A 14,156-nucleotide genomic window follows, 5' to 3' on the forward strand; every position below is an offset into this window, starting at 1 on the left:
ACTGCTTTTTTCAGTGTTTTTACTAGTTTTAAATCACTGTGTCCGTTTATCTTGGAGAGGAGACCTCTGCAGACAATTCAGCTCCCAGTAACAACCTCCTAAACGTCTGGATCTTAAGTCATCAGACAAACAAGCTGAACGAATGTTAGCGTCAGCTCTGCTAGCAGCCCCTCCAGACGTCCTGTGTCTGTGTGTCTGTACTGTTTGTTATTGTGCTGTTATATGTTTTAATTGTGACCTGTGGAAGGGACTGCAGATGAAAACTAGCTATAAGCTAACTCTGGTGCAGTACATCAAATGGTAACATTTATGTTTAACACTGTACATGCTCCCAATAAATACAATAAAACAACTATTAATTTAGAAAACAATAAGCAGATTAATCGATAGTTGCAGCCTTTAACTTTTACCCCCAAAATCGTCAGGTTTCATCTCTCTGACCGCTCTGTTTGTAAGTAACCTGCAGTTACTCACCTGAACGGCAGGGGGCAGTGTGCGTCATCCTCCCTCGGTGGTTCCACCTCATGGGGGGGCAGGACGCTGATGTCATCACTATGCTCCAAGTTCTCCATCATTATTATCTGCCTGGAAGGACAGGAAGTAGAAACAATGTTAAACAAAAACAACGAGAATATTTCTGCTTGAAATCACATGAGCAGGTTTATTATTCAGCCTGATGACACCTCTTCATCTGCAGGTAGCTCTCACAAAAGGGAGGAAGTTCACAGAAAAGCTTTTTAATCAACCATGACATTGCATTAACGCTGCTCTGAAAGACTGTGAAGTAATAATCATGAGGAGAGAAAGAAAATATGAGAGAGAGGATGAAGGAGGCAGCATCACATAACACGCTCTAAATATAGAGGTGTGACCAACATCGTTGGTGTTGAGAAGTAAGCACGTGAGCGGGAAGACAAGATTAGACAAGATGCAAGAGCAGAACTGTTGAGCACTAAGAGCTGCATTAAATAAACAGAAGTGTTTCTGTTCCTCTGGTCTGGATTGAAAAGCTCCCAGAGAGAAAATAAGTAAAGTTCACCCACTGAGAGTCAAAATGTTCTAACAGTTCTGGGTTTATATTGGTGTTTAAGCCAGAACTTGTTGTACTGTAACTGTGGATATAAGTTGGATCGTCTAGACTCAGTATTAGAGCTGGTACTGTAGTGAATACTGGATTAATAAACCTGGTACTAATATGAGTACTACAGTTAGTACTTAGTCGACTATGAGATATGATATATGTAGATACTAAAGTTGGTCTCAGCCTCAGTTTTAACCAGCTGATGACATAAAACAACATGACATGAATAAAACTACTTCTAGCTTCAGTATTTCCCTTTTTAAAGTGACTTTAGCATCTGTGGTTTTAACTATAACCCACAAGTAATTAACATTAGTGTTAGCTTGTTGTCCTTTGCTGTTATTAGGAGCTAAATTATTGTTTTTGTCAAAACAAATTAGGAGATGAACAGAAGGAAATGTATATGCAGGAACCTCTTTTTACTGAAGTTCTTTGAGAAATTTATAATGTGATAGAAAGTCAAGAGGTTGTGAGATGTAGCACAACAAGCTAGTGAAGCTGTAAACTGAATCACATTTCCACACATGCTCAGTGACGTCTGCCTTACACAGAACTACTCTCCTGAGACTGAAAACATGATCGATATTACTCTTTGGAGCCGTTTCTAAACAAGCTTAAGTAATCACTCTGTTCAGGGTGAAGGAACATGTCACCCTGTGCAGCCGTGTGACTCGGAGGGATAAAATACATCAGGCTTTTCATAAACACACGACACTTGTAAGAGGGATGGGATCATTGTTGGTTTGGATCCAAACATGAGATTTGTTGACAATAAGAAAAATATAGAAAATCGCCAGTCAAATCCTTTAATACTACACTTAGTAAAAGATGGTTGTACTAGAGTAAGTATTATGGCTACAACTATGGGATTAGTATCAAAACTGGTAATGGAATCATAACTGGAAACTGGGTAAATACCACTAGAGTTAATTCAAGGCTGCTACACTTGATACCAGAGTGAGTACAGATACAGTTACTGGTGGCACTGGTCCTACCAGTCTTAACCCTGCCATTAGTGCTAAAACTGGTAGCAGAATTACAACTAGAGTTGATACTAGACACTTGTACTAGTACTAGATTTAATCCTGGAGCTGGAGGGACTACTAGTCTTAGTACTCAGATTTGCAGTGAAGTTTGAACTAGATTGAGTCTCAGGGTTGATACTAGAGTACTTCTACATCTAATACTAGGATTGATTTAAATACAACATCAGGGTGAGTAATAGATTTAGTAATAGAGAATTAATACTATGACTGTATTGGACTCAGTACTAGATATGAAACTAGAGTGCAGTTAGTCCTGGATTTACTGTGAGTTTTAGATTTGGTACAAGGGTTGATACTACAGTGAGTCCTACGATGACAACCGAGGCTGGTGGTACTTGTGTTTAGAGGGCATAAACAACGGAGCGCTCTGATTGGTCGGAGGATTCGTCGAGCTGCAAGAGACCTTTGATCTGAAGCTCTGCATCAGCCCCGAATCGAAAACACACACACACACACACACACACACACACACACACACACACACGCTGGACACGGCACACGGCACACGGCAGCAGTGAGGATATTCCTCCGCTCTGTTGCCATGGCAACAGCTTCAGAAGAGGCTGTTCAGATCGAGCATCGTTCTCCTCGTCTCTTATGTCAGCTGAAACTGGAGCAGAGAGGCAGTTTTTTTTTGTAACAATAAGTGATGTAACAGCACACACACACACACACAGCAGCGAGATTACTGTACAAAAAACAGATTAAGCTAAAAAAAAATGTGATTAAAGTGCTCACAGTGCTGATTTCCCAGACTCCAGTATACCTGATTGGTATTATAAGTGGATCAATCAATGTCTACAAGGATGTGTTGTAGCGAACGTGACCCACAAAAAGAAGAAAGAAAATGTTGGAAACGTGTCGGGGTTTGGACGGTTTTTCACTCAGTAGTTAAAGAGTTTTCCGGCCACGCTGCTGTTTTGTGTATCGAAAAACTGCTTTGCATGCTGTTTGACCTCTGTGGTGCTCATGTAAATAAAAAACAGAACGACTCAGCCCTGATTGAAGTGTATCCTTGTCAAGCCACGGCAATTTGAGCCTGACATGTAATCTGTAAATCATGTCCTACCTGCTCCAGTTTCACTCGTAGTATCTTATTTTTATTTGTTTGATTTGTGATGTAACACAAAACCCAGCACATTAAGCAGAGGTCAAGATGTTTTCATACTCTGCTACTGAGAAACACTGATTGGCTTGTTGGATCGCACATGTTCTGGTTGACAGGTGAGATGGAAAAAGAGCTGAGACGCTACACAGACATTTAAAAACACTCCATTACAGCTAAAAGTCGTCCGTTCATATCTGACTAAAGTAAATATAATTAAGCATTAGCAGTAAAATTTATTTGAAGTACTTAAAGGGGACATATCATGCATATTTCCAGGTCTATATTTATATTCTGGGGCTCTAATGGAATATATTTGCATGATTTACAGTGTAAGAAAAACTCCTTATTTGTCTCATACTGGCCCTTTATGCAGCCCCTCAGTTCAGCTTCTGTCTGAAACAGGCCGTTTTAGCTCCTGTCTCTTTAAGCCCCGCCTCCAGATGAGCCCACTCTGCTCTGATTGGTCAGTTTCAGGAAGCTTCTGGACACTCGGGAGGTAACAACGACGACAAACTACTTTTTCTTTACTCAAAACGACCTCCTCCTTATGTGGACTTTGTCGCTCTATAATAACGTCACCTGACTTCCCTCCTTTGCTGCCGTTGTAACAACCACTGCTGCTAGAGGGCGCCGTCACTGGAATGTAAACAGTTTTTTGGGGGAACTTGCTGAAACAACTCATTCTGTCATGACAAGGTGTAGTATTTTCTGAGTTTTTTCACCGGCTGAATGATAAACTGCAGCTTCCACACAACCTTACACAACAACTCCTCCATCTTTGCTAAAAACCATCAGTTCATTCAGTCACTTCCTGCTGCAGGCAAAGTTCCTGTGATGTAAGACCTTTTTCGTAACACATAAGACACAATGTAATAGCTCTTTCATGGTCATTCTGGTCAAAGCATGACAGAAAACCAGTCGGGACAACAAGGCCTCCAATTATCCACTAAGTACATACGTTTTTTGACATTTATATCATATTTTTGTCGGTACTTCCCAGCTCTACATAACAATAATTCCTTGTAATATAAATCCATAATTTAACATGCAGAATAATTGATTTCAGTTCATTTAAAGTCCCCCTCCACTCAAAAAATGCTTTTCTTCTTGTTCCTACAGTCGGATGTTTGAGCTTCACTGTGCAGTTTGTTTTCGCGTTGATCTGCTGAAAGCGGAAAGTTTCTCTGTGTTCATTGAAAATCCAGTTTTAAGCGGCGAGCATGGAGCCAATCCTGGTCCAGTATTCAACTTACACAAGTGTGATGTGGAAACCTGAAGCCTCCAGTTCACAAACACTGACAATAGACTCTACAGTGAAGGAGGAGACATCTTGTTAAACTTCTGAAATTAAACATATTTGCATATTCATAGATGCCATTTTAAGGATTCTCAAGTGATAATAACACTTTTTTTATGTGGAAAAACCATATCAGACACACATTAACGTTCCAAGTAGAGTATTTTTATATGTTTTTAATACGTGTCTGGAGGGGATCTTTAAATTTTTGCTGAAATTGAGACTTTTCCGTTATGAGTAGATGCAACTGTAGCTCCCTGCAGTCTAATCCACCATCTCTACAGTCTCACTTGTAGTTTATAGATGTAGAAAGTCTCCTGACAGCCGCCTACACATACAAAAAAAAAAAACCCCTTACAACTAATGTTACTGTCTACAGCAGGAAGGAGACGATATTGAACACATCTGTCTGATAGAGAACTGAATTCTGTGCTTTTTTAAGACGTTTCAACACCCGCAGACACCCTGCTGCTCTAAATATCCCACAATGAAAGAGTCCTCACGCACATTACGATACCACAGGCTCAGTTATCAGCGGGTTCATACAAAATCTCAAGGTTTGTGTTATTACAGCGGAGAGTGGAGCTCAAAACGAAATGTTTACGTTAGATCAAAACTCTCCTCTCAGCTGAGACTTTTAACATTTTATCATCACGCTGCTAAAAAATAAATCAGAGCTGCTGAGATGCGAGTATGTCGGCAGGCAACTGACTCCACCTTCGAGAGGTGGAAAAGAACCACAGTTAGTTGCCATGGTGACAGGCATGATCCTCACACACACACACACACACACACACACATATATATATATATATATATATATAGCCCTATCTCTCTCCCTCCCGCTGACAGCAGATACAAAAACCCCTCTCTCACATCCTTTCCTCCTCCTCTTCCCGGTTTCCATGGAGCCTCGTGGAGGAGTCTCGCCCCGCTGATTAAATCAGGCAGCACCTCAGGGAGACACAGGCTGTTTGCTGTAATGGGACTCTTTAACGCTTTAGATCTTCACTTGTGGTTTGACTTCCTGCTGTCAGACGTGTCAGACGTGTCAGTCGTGTCAGACATCAGGCCGGGCGATACGGCTGAAGAATTTATCACCATAAAGTGTTTCTTTTCAGTTCATATCGATAATTATTGTCAAGTCAGGTCAACTTTATTTATATCATCTCAGGGCACTGGTCAATTATTTCGCAGGTCTAGACTGTAGTCTTTAATTTACAGACAGCAAACATTCCCACATGAGGGAGGAAAAACTTCCCTTTAATGGGAAGAAACCGCAGGCAGAGCCAGGCTCTATGTGGGCGGATATCTGCCTTGACTGGTTGGGTATTGAACACTTTTATAATGGCCTATTTTTAATAAAGACCAAGAGGAAAATGGTTGAATTGAACCACTTTATTTATCAAGGCACACAGGTAATAATTTAAAAATAAACAGCCATACTGGTGAGCAGACTTGCCCTTTTTTCATCAACTATTTCTTCACCATCTGAACTCATTTTTAACTGTTCTGTTGTTGCATCACATGTCGACGGTGCAACTGAACAACACGCCTGTTACATGATTGGCTGTTTGCATGTCACACTCCATTATCAAAGGATATGATAGGCTGTTCATGAGCTCATGCAACTGAACTTTGTATATTCTTTATGTGCTTTCCCTATCAAACTATTTTCTTATTGCTATAGATAAAGTGTCGCCGGTACATGTTGTTATCATTTTATCGCCAGGCTTAGACTGTACACTCGACATTAAACTGAGAGGATGCTTCAGCTCCCTTAAACTCAACTGCAGGGATCACTGGAGCCAAGTTTCCTTTGAAATTTGGTGCAAATTTTAAACAAAATTCAAGAAATTCAGCAAAACAAAACTCTATTAATGCTTGTTTCCATTCACTACTGTTCTGTAAATATTAGGAGATAAACAGTTGGTGCTATTAAACCATTGCAGAAGAAGTGAGGCTCTGCTGGAATATCGTTGCATGATTTACAGTTAAAAACTTCTTATTTATCTCAGACTGGTCCTTTATGCAGCTTCAGTTCAGCCTCTTCAGAAGCTGCATCACGAGGCCACGTCAACAAACTGTGAAACAAACTATAGTAGCAGGATTTCACCACTTTTTCTTCTTCTTTACTTGAAATATCAGCTTCTCAAACACATTCATACAACACAAAAGACAAACAACACATGGAAACCCCTCAGCAACAACCTCAGCACCTCCCTAAAGATCTACTTTAATTCTCTTTACAGTAAACAATCGTATTTTTTCACTAATGATCAGACTCTGACCCAGACGCTGTAAATTTCTTAAAGACGTCCTCACACATGCTCGGTGGCCTCTTCCTGACACAGAAATACTTTCCAGACAACGACTTAAACCAATATTCATTTTCACGTCGTCTGCCAACGTTCATACATCACAACAACACAAACCCGTCTCTCACGCTGGTCAGCTCAGGACAACACAAACCGGTGGGGGATTAAAAATACTGGATTTTTTTATTCCAGCGGACTCAAAAAGCAACACTTTTACTGCACAACAGGAAGAACAGAAGATAAAACTATTATTCAATCAATAAATCCCATGAAAAGACCGACAATGTGTCTCTCTCCCTCCCCAGTCTGAACCCAGCGGCTCCTTCTGAAGACGTAAATCTTTAAAAACTCACAAATATACACTCACAGAGCAATTTATTAGGAACACCTTTGCAATCTAATGCAATGCAACACAACAGCTCTGCAATAAAGTCTACTTTTACGAAGCTTTTACATTTTTAGTTTAAAGGATTCCTCAGAATTTGTCCACCTCGTTAACATGTATATAATATTAGGAACACTTGTCAATAAATGCAGTCCAGTACACCAGCAGCACAAACTACAACCTCAGTAATAAACATAAAGTAGAATTATCACCTTTCTGACAATGTCAACAAGAATGTATCAGCCTCGTAAAAGTAGAAGTGCTCGGTGAGTGAGTGTATATATGCTGTAAATCAGTGTCTGCATGCTGATTAAACTTCTAGAGCAGAATTTCATTATGTGTTCGTCATAAACGAGTAAAAGTAAGACTTGATCAATTCATTCAAATGCTCACGTGCAACAACGCTGCTGTTTTTATGAGATACTGATACAGTCTAATATAATATATATATATACACCTTTCTCCTTATAATCACTATTTATTCTCATTATAATATGAATATTCAACTCATTATAACGAGAAACTTTGCAAATATTTGTTTTATCATGGTGTCGTACTTTAAAGGACGGGCTCACAATTTTTCAAGTGTGTCTTAAACCAGCAGTCAGGTGTCCGTGTGAACAGTGAAAGAGGTTTTCCTCACTGTAATCATTCCTCCTGTTCATACTGGATATTAAAAGATCCTTCAAATGTGCTTTCAATGGAAGTGATGGAGGCCAAAATCCACAGTGTGTCCACACAGTCATTTAAAAGTCTCTGTGAAGCTTATATGAGGCTTCAGCAGTCTGAGTTAGTCATATCAAGTGGATATCTGACACATTTACAGTCTTTTTAGCATCAAATTCCCTCTTTGTGTTTCCTCGGACAGTGTTTCCCTGTTGAGCTGCAGGTGGAAGTATAGTAACAAAAAGAGGAACTTTGGCACTAAAAAGACTGTAATGTTGAAAGATATCTACTTAATTTGACTCATTTGGACGCTGAAGCTTCATATTAGCTTCAGATAAACTTTTATGAAGGGATCTTCTAATGGTCAGTATGAACAGGAGGAAGATTACAGCAAGAAAAACATGTTTCACTGTTCATTTGAGCTCCTGACTGTTGTTTTAAGACAGACTTGAACCCGTCCTTTAAGATATATCAAGCTGCAAACACACAGAAATTTAACTTTCTATCAATCATTTACATGTCAGATTTGTGAGCCATGATATGATTATATGGAAAGATAATAGAATTGAGTAGTTATCCAGGCAACAGTCTTTATAAATCTGATACAGATCGATCTGAAAACGAGCTGAGAAACATCTGAGTCAGTCTCTTGTGTGGTGGGAGCCGGTCCAACTCTGCTGCTTCCTACTGAAAGAGGCGTTTTGTTTGCGGCGCTACTCCGCCCCGAGAGCCTCCAACACACACCGGGCAACAGAAAACACACTGCGGCTGAAAAGCACGGCGGGCCGAGCCAAAGCAGAGGAGCCTGCAGGGGAGATGCTGCGTATTCAGAGCTGCTGGAGCGAAACAGAGGCTGAGAGCTGCATGTTAAGTACTGCAGCAGACAGGAGGCCACACAGGGTCAGACACCTCGCTGGGACATCGTTAATACAGTATCTCAAACATTCAGAGGCGTCTGTTCCCTCCGTGGAGAACGAGCCGCCACACAGGAGAAGAGAAACTCAGCTGCTGAGTGTCAGACGAGTTCAAAACTACAACTTCACTACAACAGTTTAGGTTTTAAACTCAGGAAAAAGTAAAACTCCTTAAAAAAACAGAAAGACAAACAGCCTAAAAACTAATTTAAAGAAGCAAAGATAGAGCTGCAACAGTTAGTCGATTAATCAATCAACAAAAAATTCAACTATTATGACAATCAATTAATCATTTTGAGTCATTAAGAAAAAATTCTCTGCTTCCAGCCTCTCAAATGTGAATATTTTCTGGTTTCTTTAGTCCTTTATGACAATAAACTGAATATCTTCGGGTTGTTGACTGTTGATCAGGACGAAACGAGACATTTGAATACGTCGTCTTGGGCTTCAGGAAAACAGTGATCAACATTTTTCAACATTTTCTGACAAACTGATTAATCGAGAAAATAATCAACAGATTAATCGATGATGAAATTAATCATTTTTGCAGCAGTTGCAGCCCGAAAAATACAATATTACTACAGTTAATAAATAATACTGCAGAGGAGCAAGATAACAAAGTGGAGAGGTGTAATATAATAATACAATATAATATAATATTACAGGTATACAATAATAACTGTAGGATAATAGAATATATAGCAGTGGACGATGTATTCAGACCCTAATAACAATATAAAAATACTCTTGACGTTGTAGTAAAAGCCAAAAAGGTTGGAAACCACTGGTTTCATCTTTAACAATGTGTTGTATTTTAAAAGCTTGTTATATTATCCATTGTGTCAAATCTTCATCTGAAAAGTAACTAAAGCTGTCAAATAAATGTAGTGGAGTAGAAAGAACAATATTTATAAAGTAGCATAAAATAAAGTACAAGTACCTCAACATTATATTTAAGTACAGTAGTTGAGTAAATAACAAATGCGGGAATTTACAGATTTACAGCATTGTATTATCAGTACTTTTCTTCCTCCTCTGTGTTATATTTACTGTATTACTGAGTGTTTATTGATACAGTTACAATAGAAGCGTGTTTCTACCATTAAACCACAACTCCCAGTATACTAATATACAGCCAGCCCGCCAGTAACAACAATAATTCTGCTGATATCAGTAACATTATGTAACAGAGACACTGTAACTGACAGTAAAGGCACCACTGACTGGTACCATCATCATCATCATCATCATCATCACCATCAGCCGGTCTATCTCTTTCACACACACATCGCGGATTTAAAGATTTCTGCAACACATTCAGTCTCACCTGTGTGTAATCATGCGGTCCTCAATCAGGTCCGCTGACAAGCAGCGCGGTGTTAGTGTGTCCGGTAACCGTCCGTCCGTCCGTCCAACAGCACCGACCGACCGATCTACCGACTAGAGGAGCCGCAGCCGCCGAGAGTCCGCTGCTGCTGCTGCAGCTCAGTCAAGTTCACACTATTTAACAGAGACGATACAGGAAGTAACAGGAAGCGCGCGGAGGCTTCAAAATAACACCTGAAGCATGAGGACACGTTCTGTACACAAGCATCAGAACAACCCAATACATAATCAATACTGATTAAAGAAGAAAGACACCAGAACCAGGTCATCGCTGCTCAGCTTAAAGGACGAGTTCACAGTTTTACAAGTTTGTCTTAAAACAACAGTCAGGAGCTCAAATGAACATGAAACATGTGTTTCTTGCTGTAATCTTCCTCCTGTTCATACTGACCATTAGAAGATCCCTTCATAAAAGTTTATCTGAAGCTAATATGAAGCTTCAGCGTCCAAACGAGTCAAATCAAGTAGATATCTTTCAACGTTACAGTCTGTTTAGTGCCAAAGTTCCTCTTTTTGTTACTATACTTCCACCTGCAGCTCAACAGGGAAACACTGTCCGAGGAAACACAAAGAGGGAATTTGATGCTAAAAAGACTGTAAATGTGTCAGATATCCACTTGATATGACTAACTCAGACTGCTGAAGCTGAATATAAGCTTCACATCAACTTTTAAATGACTGTGTGGACACACTGTGGATTTTGGTCTCCATCACTTACATTGAAAGCACATTCGAAGGATCTTTTAATATCCAGTATGAACAGGAGGAATGATTACAGAGAGGAAAACCTCTTTCACTGTTCATATGGACACCTGACTGCTGGTTTAAGACACACTTGAAGAATTGAGAACTTATCCTTTAAGGCAGAACTCAGAAGAACATTTCAAGTTTTTAAAAGCAGTTATTAGTTCTTGTACTCATCTTTGGGAACAAGGTGCAGCTGTTGTCTTTGTCTTTGAGAATTATTAGTCTCTTAGTTAACAGAGTTGTGTGGGAGAGAAATGACAGCGTGTCCTCCGAGCATCTGAATGTTTCTGTGAGGGAGGATGATTACACTGGAATACAGGTTGAATATATTAGACTAAAATAACTGTAACATTATAACAAAACTAGTGAGAAACTATGGAGGTGAAGTACAGCACCAGTCAAACATCTGGACACAGCTACCCAGTCACTTAAATGATAAACTGTGTCCAAACCTTCGATTGGTCCTGTAGTCCAGGCTGTTCGGGGCCGGATTAAGGACCAAAGAGGAGCTGCTGGACCCCCATCAACCCCAGTTTATACAGCTATATATCACAACCTCTTGACTTTGTACTGAGGTTCTTTGAACACATTTATAATGTAGCACAACAAGCTGGTGAAGCTGTAAACAGAACCGCGTTTCTGCACATGCTCAGTGGCGTCTGCGTTACAGAGAATCACTCTCCTGAGAATTACAACCTAAACAAGCTACACTGACCGCTTTCGCTTTAGGGACGAGGGAACAAATGACTCAATAATGTGTTTTTAATAGTTTCTGGACAACAATGGACGTCTACAGCACAGAGGAATCAGATATATCAGGCTTTGGATACAAACACAATAGTTGAAAGTAGATCAGTTCATTGTTGGTTTGGATCCAAACATGAGATTTGTTAAGAAAAATATAGAAAATCAGCAGCAACATCTTTTAAATCTGTGGAAACTGAACAAATATCTCCTGAGAAAGAATAAACCTACTTAGGAAGGTTGAACACACATTGAACACATTAAAGATCAGATTAAAAAGTGTTTTCTTCTGCCAGTAACGGAGCGGAAAACCACTTTTCTTGATCTCGTCCTGAATCTGCTCTGCAACATCCTGCGACGTGTGAAAAAGCAGAAGCTGTGAGGCGAGTCGAGTCATCAGCGTGTTTAAAAGTCTTCATTTTTTAAGTTTCTACGAGAGGTTTACACCCTCACAACTCACCTTCCTCTTCTGATGGTTATCCAAAAGCATTCTGGGAAAACCTGAAACAACATATCAAGCACCCGAAAAACAGAAACACCATCATTCAACTGATAAACCTGAAGACAAACATTTTATAATAATTATCATATTAATGTATCATTATATTTAAACTAACTTTAGTTTTGTAATAATATTGCTGTAATATTTTAGTTGTAGCTTTTTAAAAAATATATTATTTAATGTAAATTATTTTTAATATTATAGTTGAATTTAATGTATCATAATAGACTTTTAAATGTATTATTATAATTATTATTATTGAGCTTTAATTTTAAATTATTGTTGAATTAATTATTAATGTTTCAAATGATTATTATATTTAATCATTCAAACTATTATTGGATTTAAATTTTTAAATCATTAATATTGTTGAATTTATTTTATTATTAATTTAAAAAAATATATTTATATTACTATAATTGTTGAATTATCATATTATTGATTTTTAATTATTATTACTGTATTGTTTTATTATAATAACAGAAAACACAAGAATGATCAGCGTAGTGAGACTGGAGGGAAATGATTTTAACCCTTTATTAACTCTGCTGTTCTGACATTAAAGGTGCAGCAGCGCCTCCCTGTGGCTGAAAACTGCATCACAACATGTTGCAGAGACTCAGACGTTTGACCTGCTGGCAAACATCTAGTTGCTGAAATGAAACCAAGTGAGAAGTTTAGAAGTTTAAAGGTTTAGAAGTTTCTGTTTGAGCTTCACTGTGCAGAATGACGCATCTGCAGAGTATTTACTGTATATAAATATATTTATATACAGTAAATGATGCAGTGTTGTTTTCACATTCATCTGCTGAAAGTAGACAGTTTCTCTGAACTGAATGAAAATCTGGTTTTAAGGGGGCGGGCCTAAGAGCAGGATTTGTGACATCACAACTAGTTTGGAGCCAATCATGGTCCAGTATTCAACTTACACAAGTGTGAAGTGGAAACTTGAAGCTCTGAGAATGAACTTTACAGTGAAGAAGGAGACATCTTGTGTCCAACAGTTAAACTTTAGACATGAAATATATTTACACATTTATAGATTCTGGATTTTTAAAGATATATGATGTAACTTTTCCACATTAAAACGTCTGAAAACAACTAGACCTGTTATATATTTTGTTGAGTTGTTTACTTACATCATCCCAAATGTTTTCGTCAATTTTAACCCAAAGAAATCAGTCATTTTAATCAAGGTAACGGTCTGTTTCATATCCCTTTTGTTCATGTGTCAGTGTTGTGGTTGTCTGTCATAAAATGACTTTTTAATCCAGTTTTAAGCCACAATTTTGCAAAACACTTTAGATCCTCCTGGTTGTTTTTATCTACATCTTTTAACCAAATGAAGGATTTTAGTGACTGACGTCTGGATTTTAAGTTATCAGAGAAACAAGCTGAGCAAACGTTAGCGGCAGTTCGCTCACACTGTTCAGTGTTTTTACAGTTTTTAATCACCAGGTCTGTTTGTTCTGGAGAGGAGGAGACGTCGGCGGAGAATTCAGCTCCTGCTAAAAACATCCTGAATGATGAATACTGAGAATGAAGACATCAACTCCCATGATCCCACACTACTTCCCACACTACGCCACAAACTCAATCTTTTATTATTGTTTTTATTGGGAGACCTCTTAACTGTAGAAATGACATATTGTGTGTTTAACGAGGGAGAAGGAGTAGATGTTATTTTAAGGATTTTAATGTGGAAATTAAATTTTTTTTGTGGAAAAAACCTTATCAGACACATTATTGTTCCAAGCAGAGTGTTTTTATGTCTTAATACACGTCTGGAGGGAATCTTTAAGTAATGTTCAAGTATCTTCAAGCATTCAATTACTTTAATTTTTTTTTAGACAAAAGTGTTCTTTCCACTAATTGTTGAGCAACTGGAGGTGTCCACATACTTATGGCCATTATAATGTATTAGAATGATAAAACATTCAGATGTTTCCTGATACAGAAAGT

General features: G+C 38.6%; 1 protein-coding gene across 2 annotated transcripts in view; it reads right to left on the reverse strand.

Moving 5' to 3' along the window:
- LOC121897088 (GRAM domain-containing protein 2A) overlaps window positions 1-10,303 on the reverse strand; it is a 34,920-nt gene extending 24,617 nt beyond the window's left edge. Inside the window, exons 1-2 of one of the 2 annotated variants that reach the window (XM_042411382.1) lie at window positions 10,143-10,303; window positions 475-585 (exon numbers count right to left, since the gene is read on the reverse strand). In XM_042411382.1, the coding sequence (XP_042267316.1) occupies window positions 475-585; window positions 10,143-10,156 (125 nt within the window). In that variant the 5' untranslated portion in view covers window positions 10,157-10,303. Of the gene's footprint in view, window positions 1-474; window positions 586-683; window positions 762-10,142 lie in introns of those variants that run through there. The other variant, XM_042411381.1, reaches the window with a different exon arrangement.
- Window positions 10,304-14,156: the final 3,853 nt, after the last annotated feature.

Source organism: Thunnus maccoyii, chromosome 5, assembly GCF_910596095.1.
Source record: "Thunnus maccoyii chromosome 5, fThuMac1.1, whole genome shotgun sequence".
In the NCBI taxonomy this organism is placed as follows: domain Eukaryota; kingdom Metazoa; phylum Chordata; class Actinopteri; order Scombriformes; family Scombridae; genus Thunnus; species Thunnus maccoyii.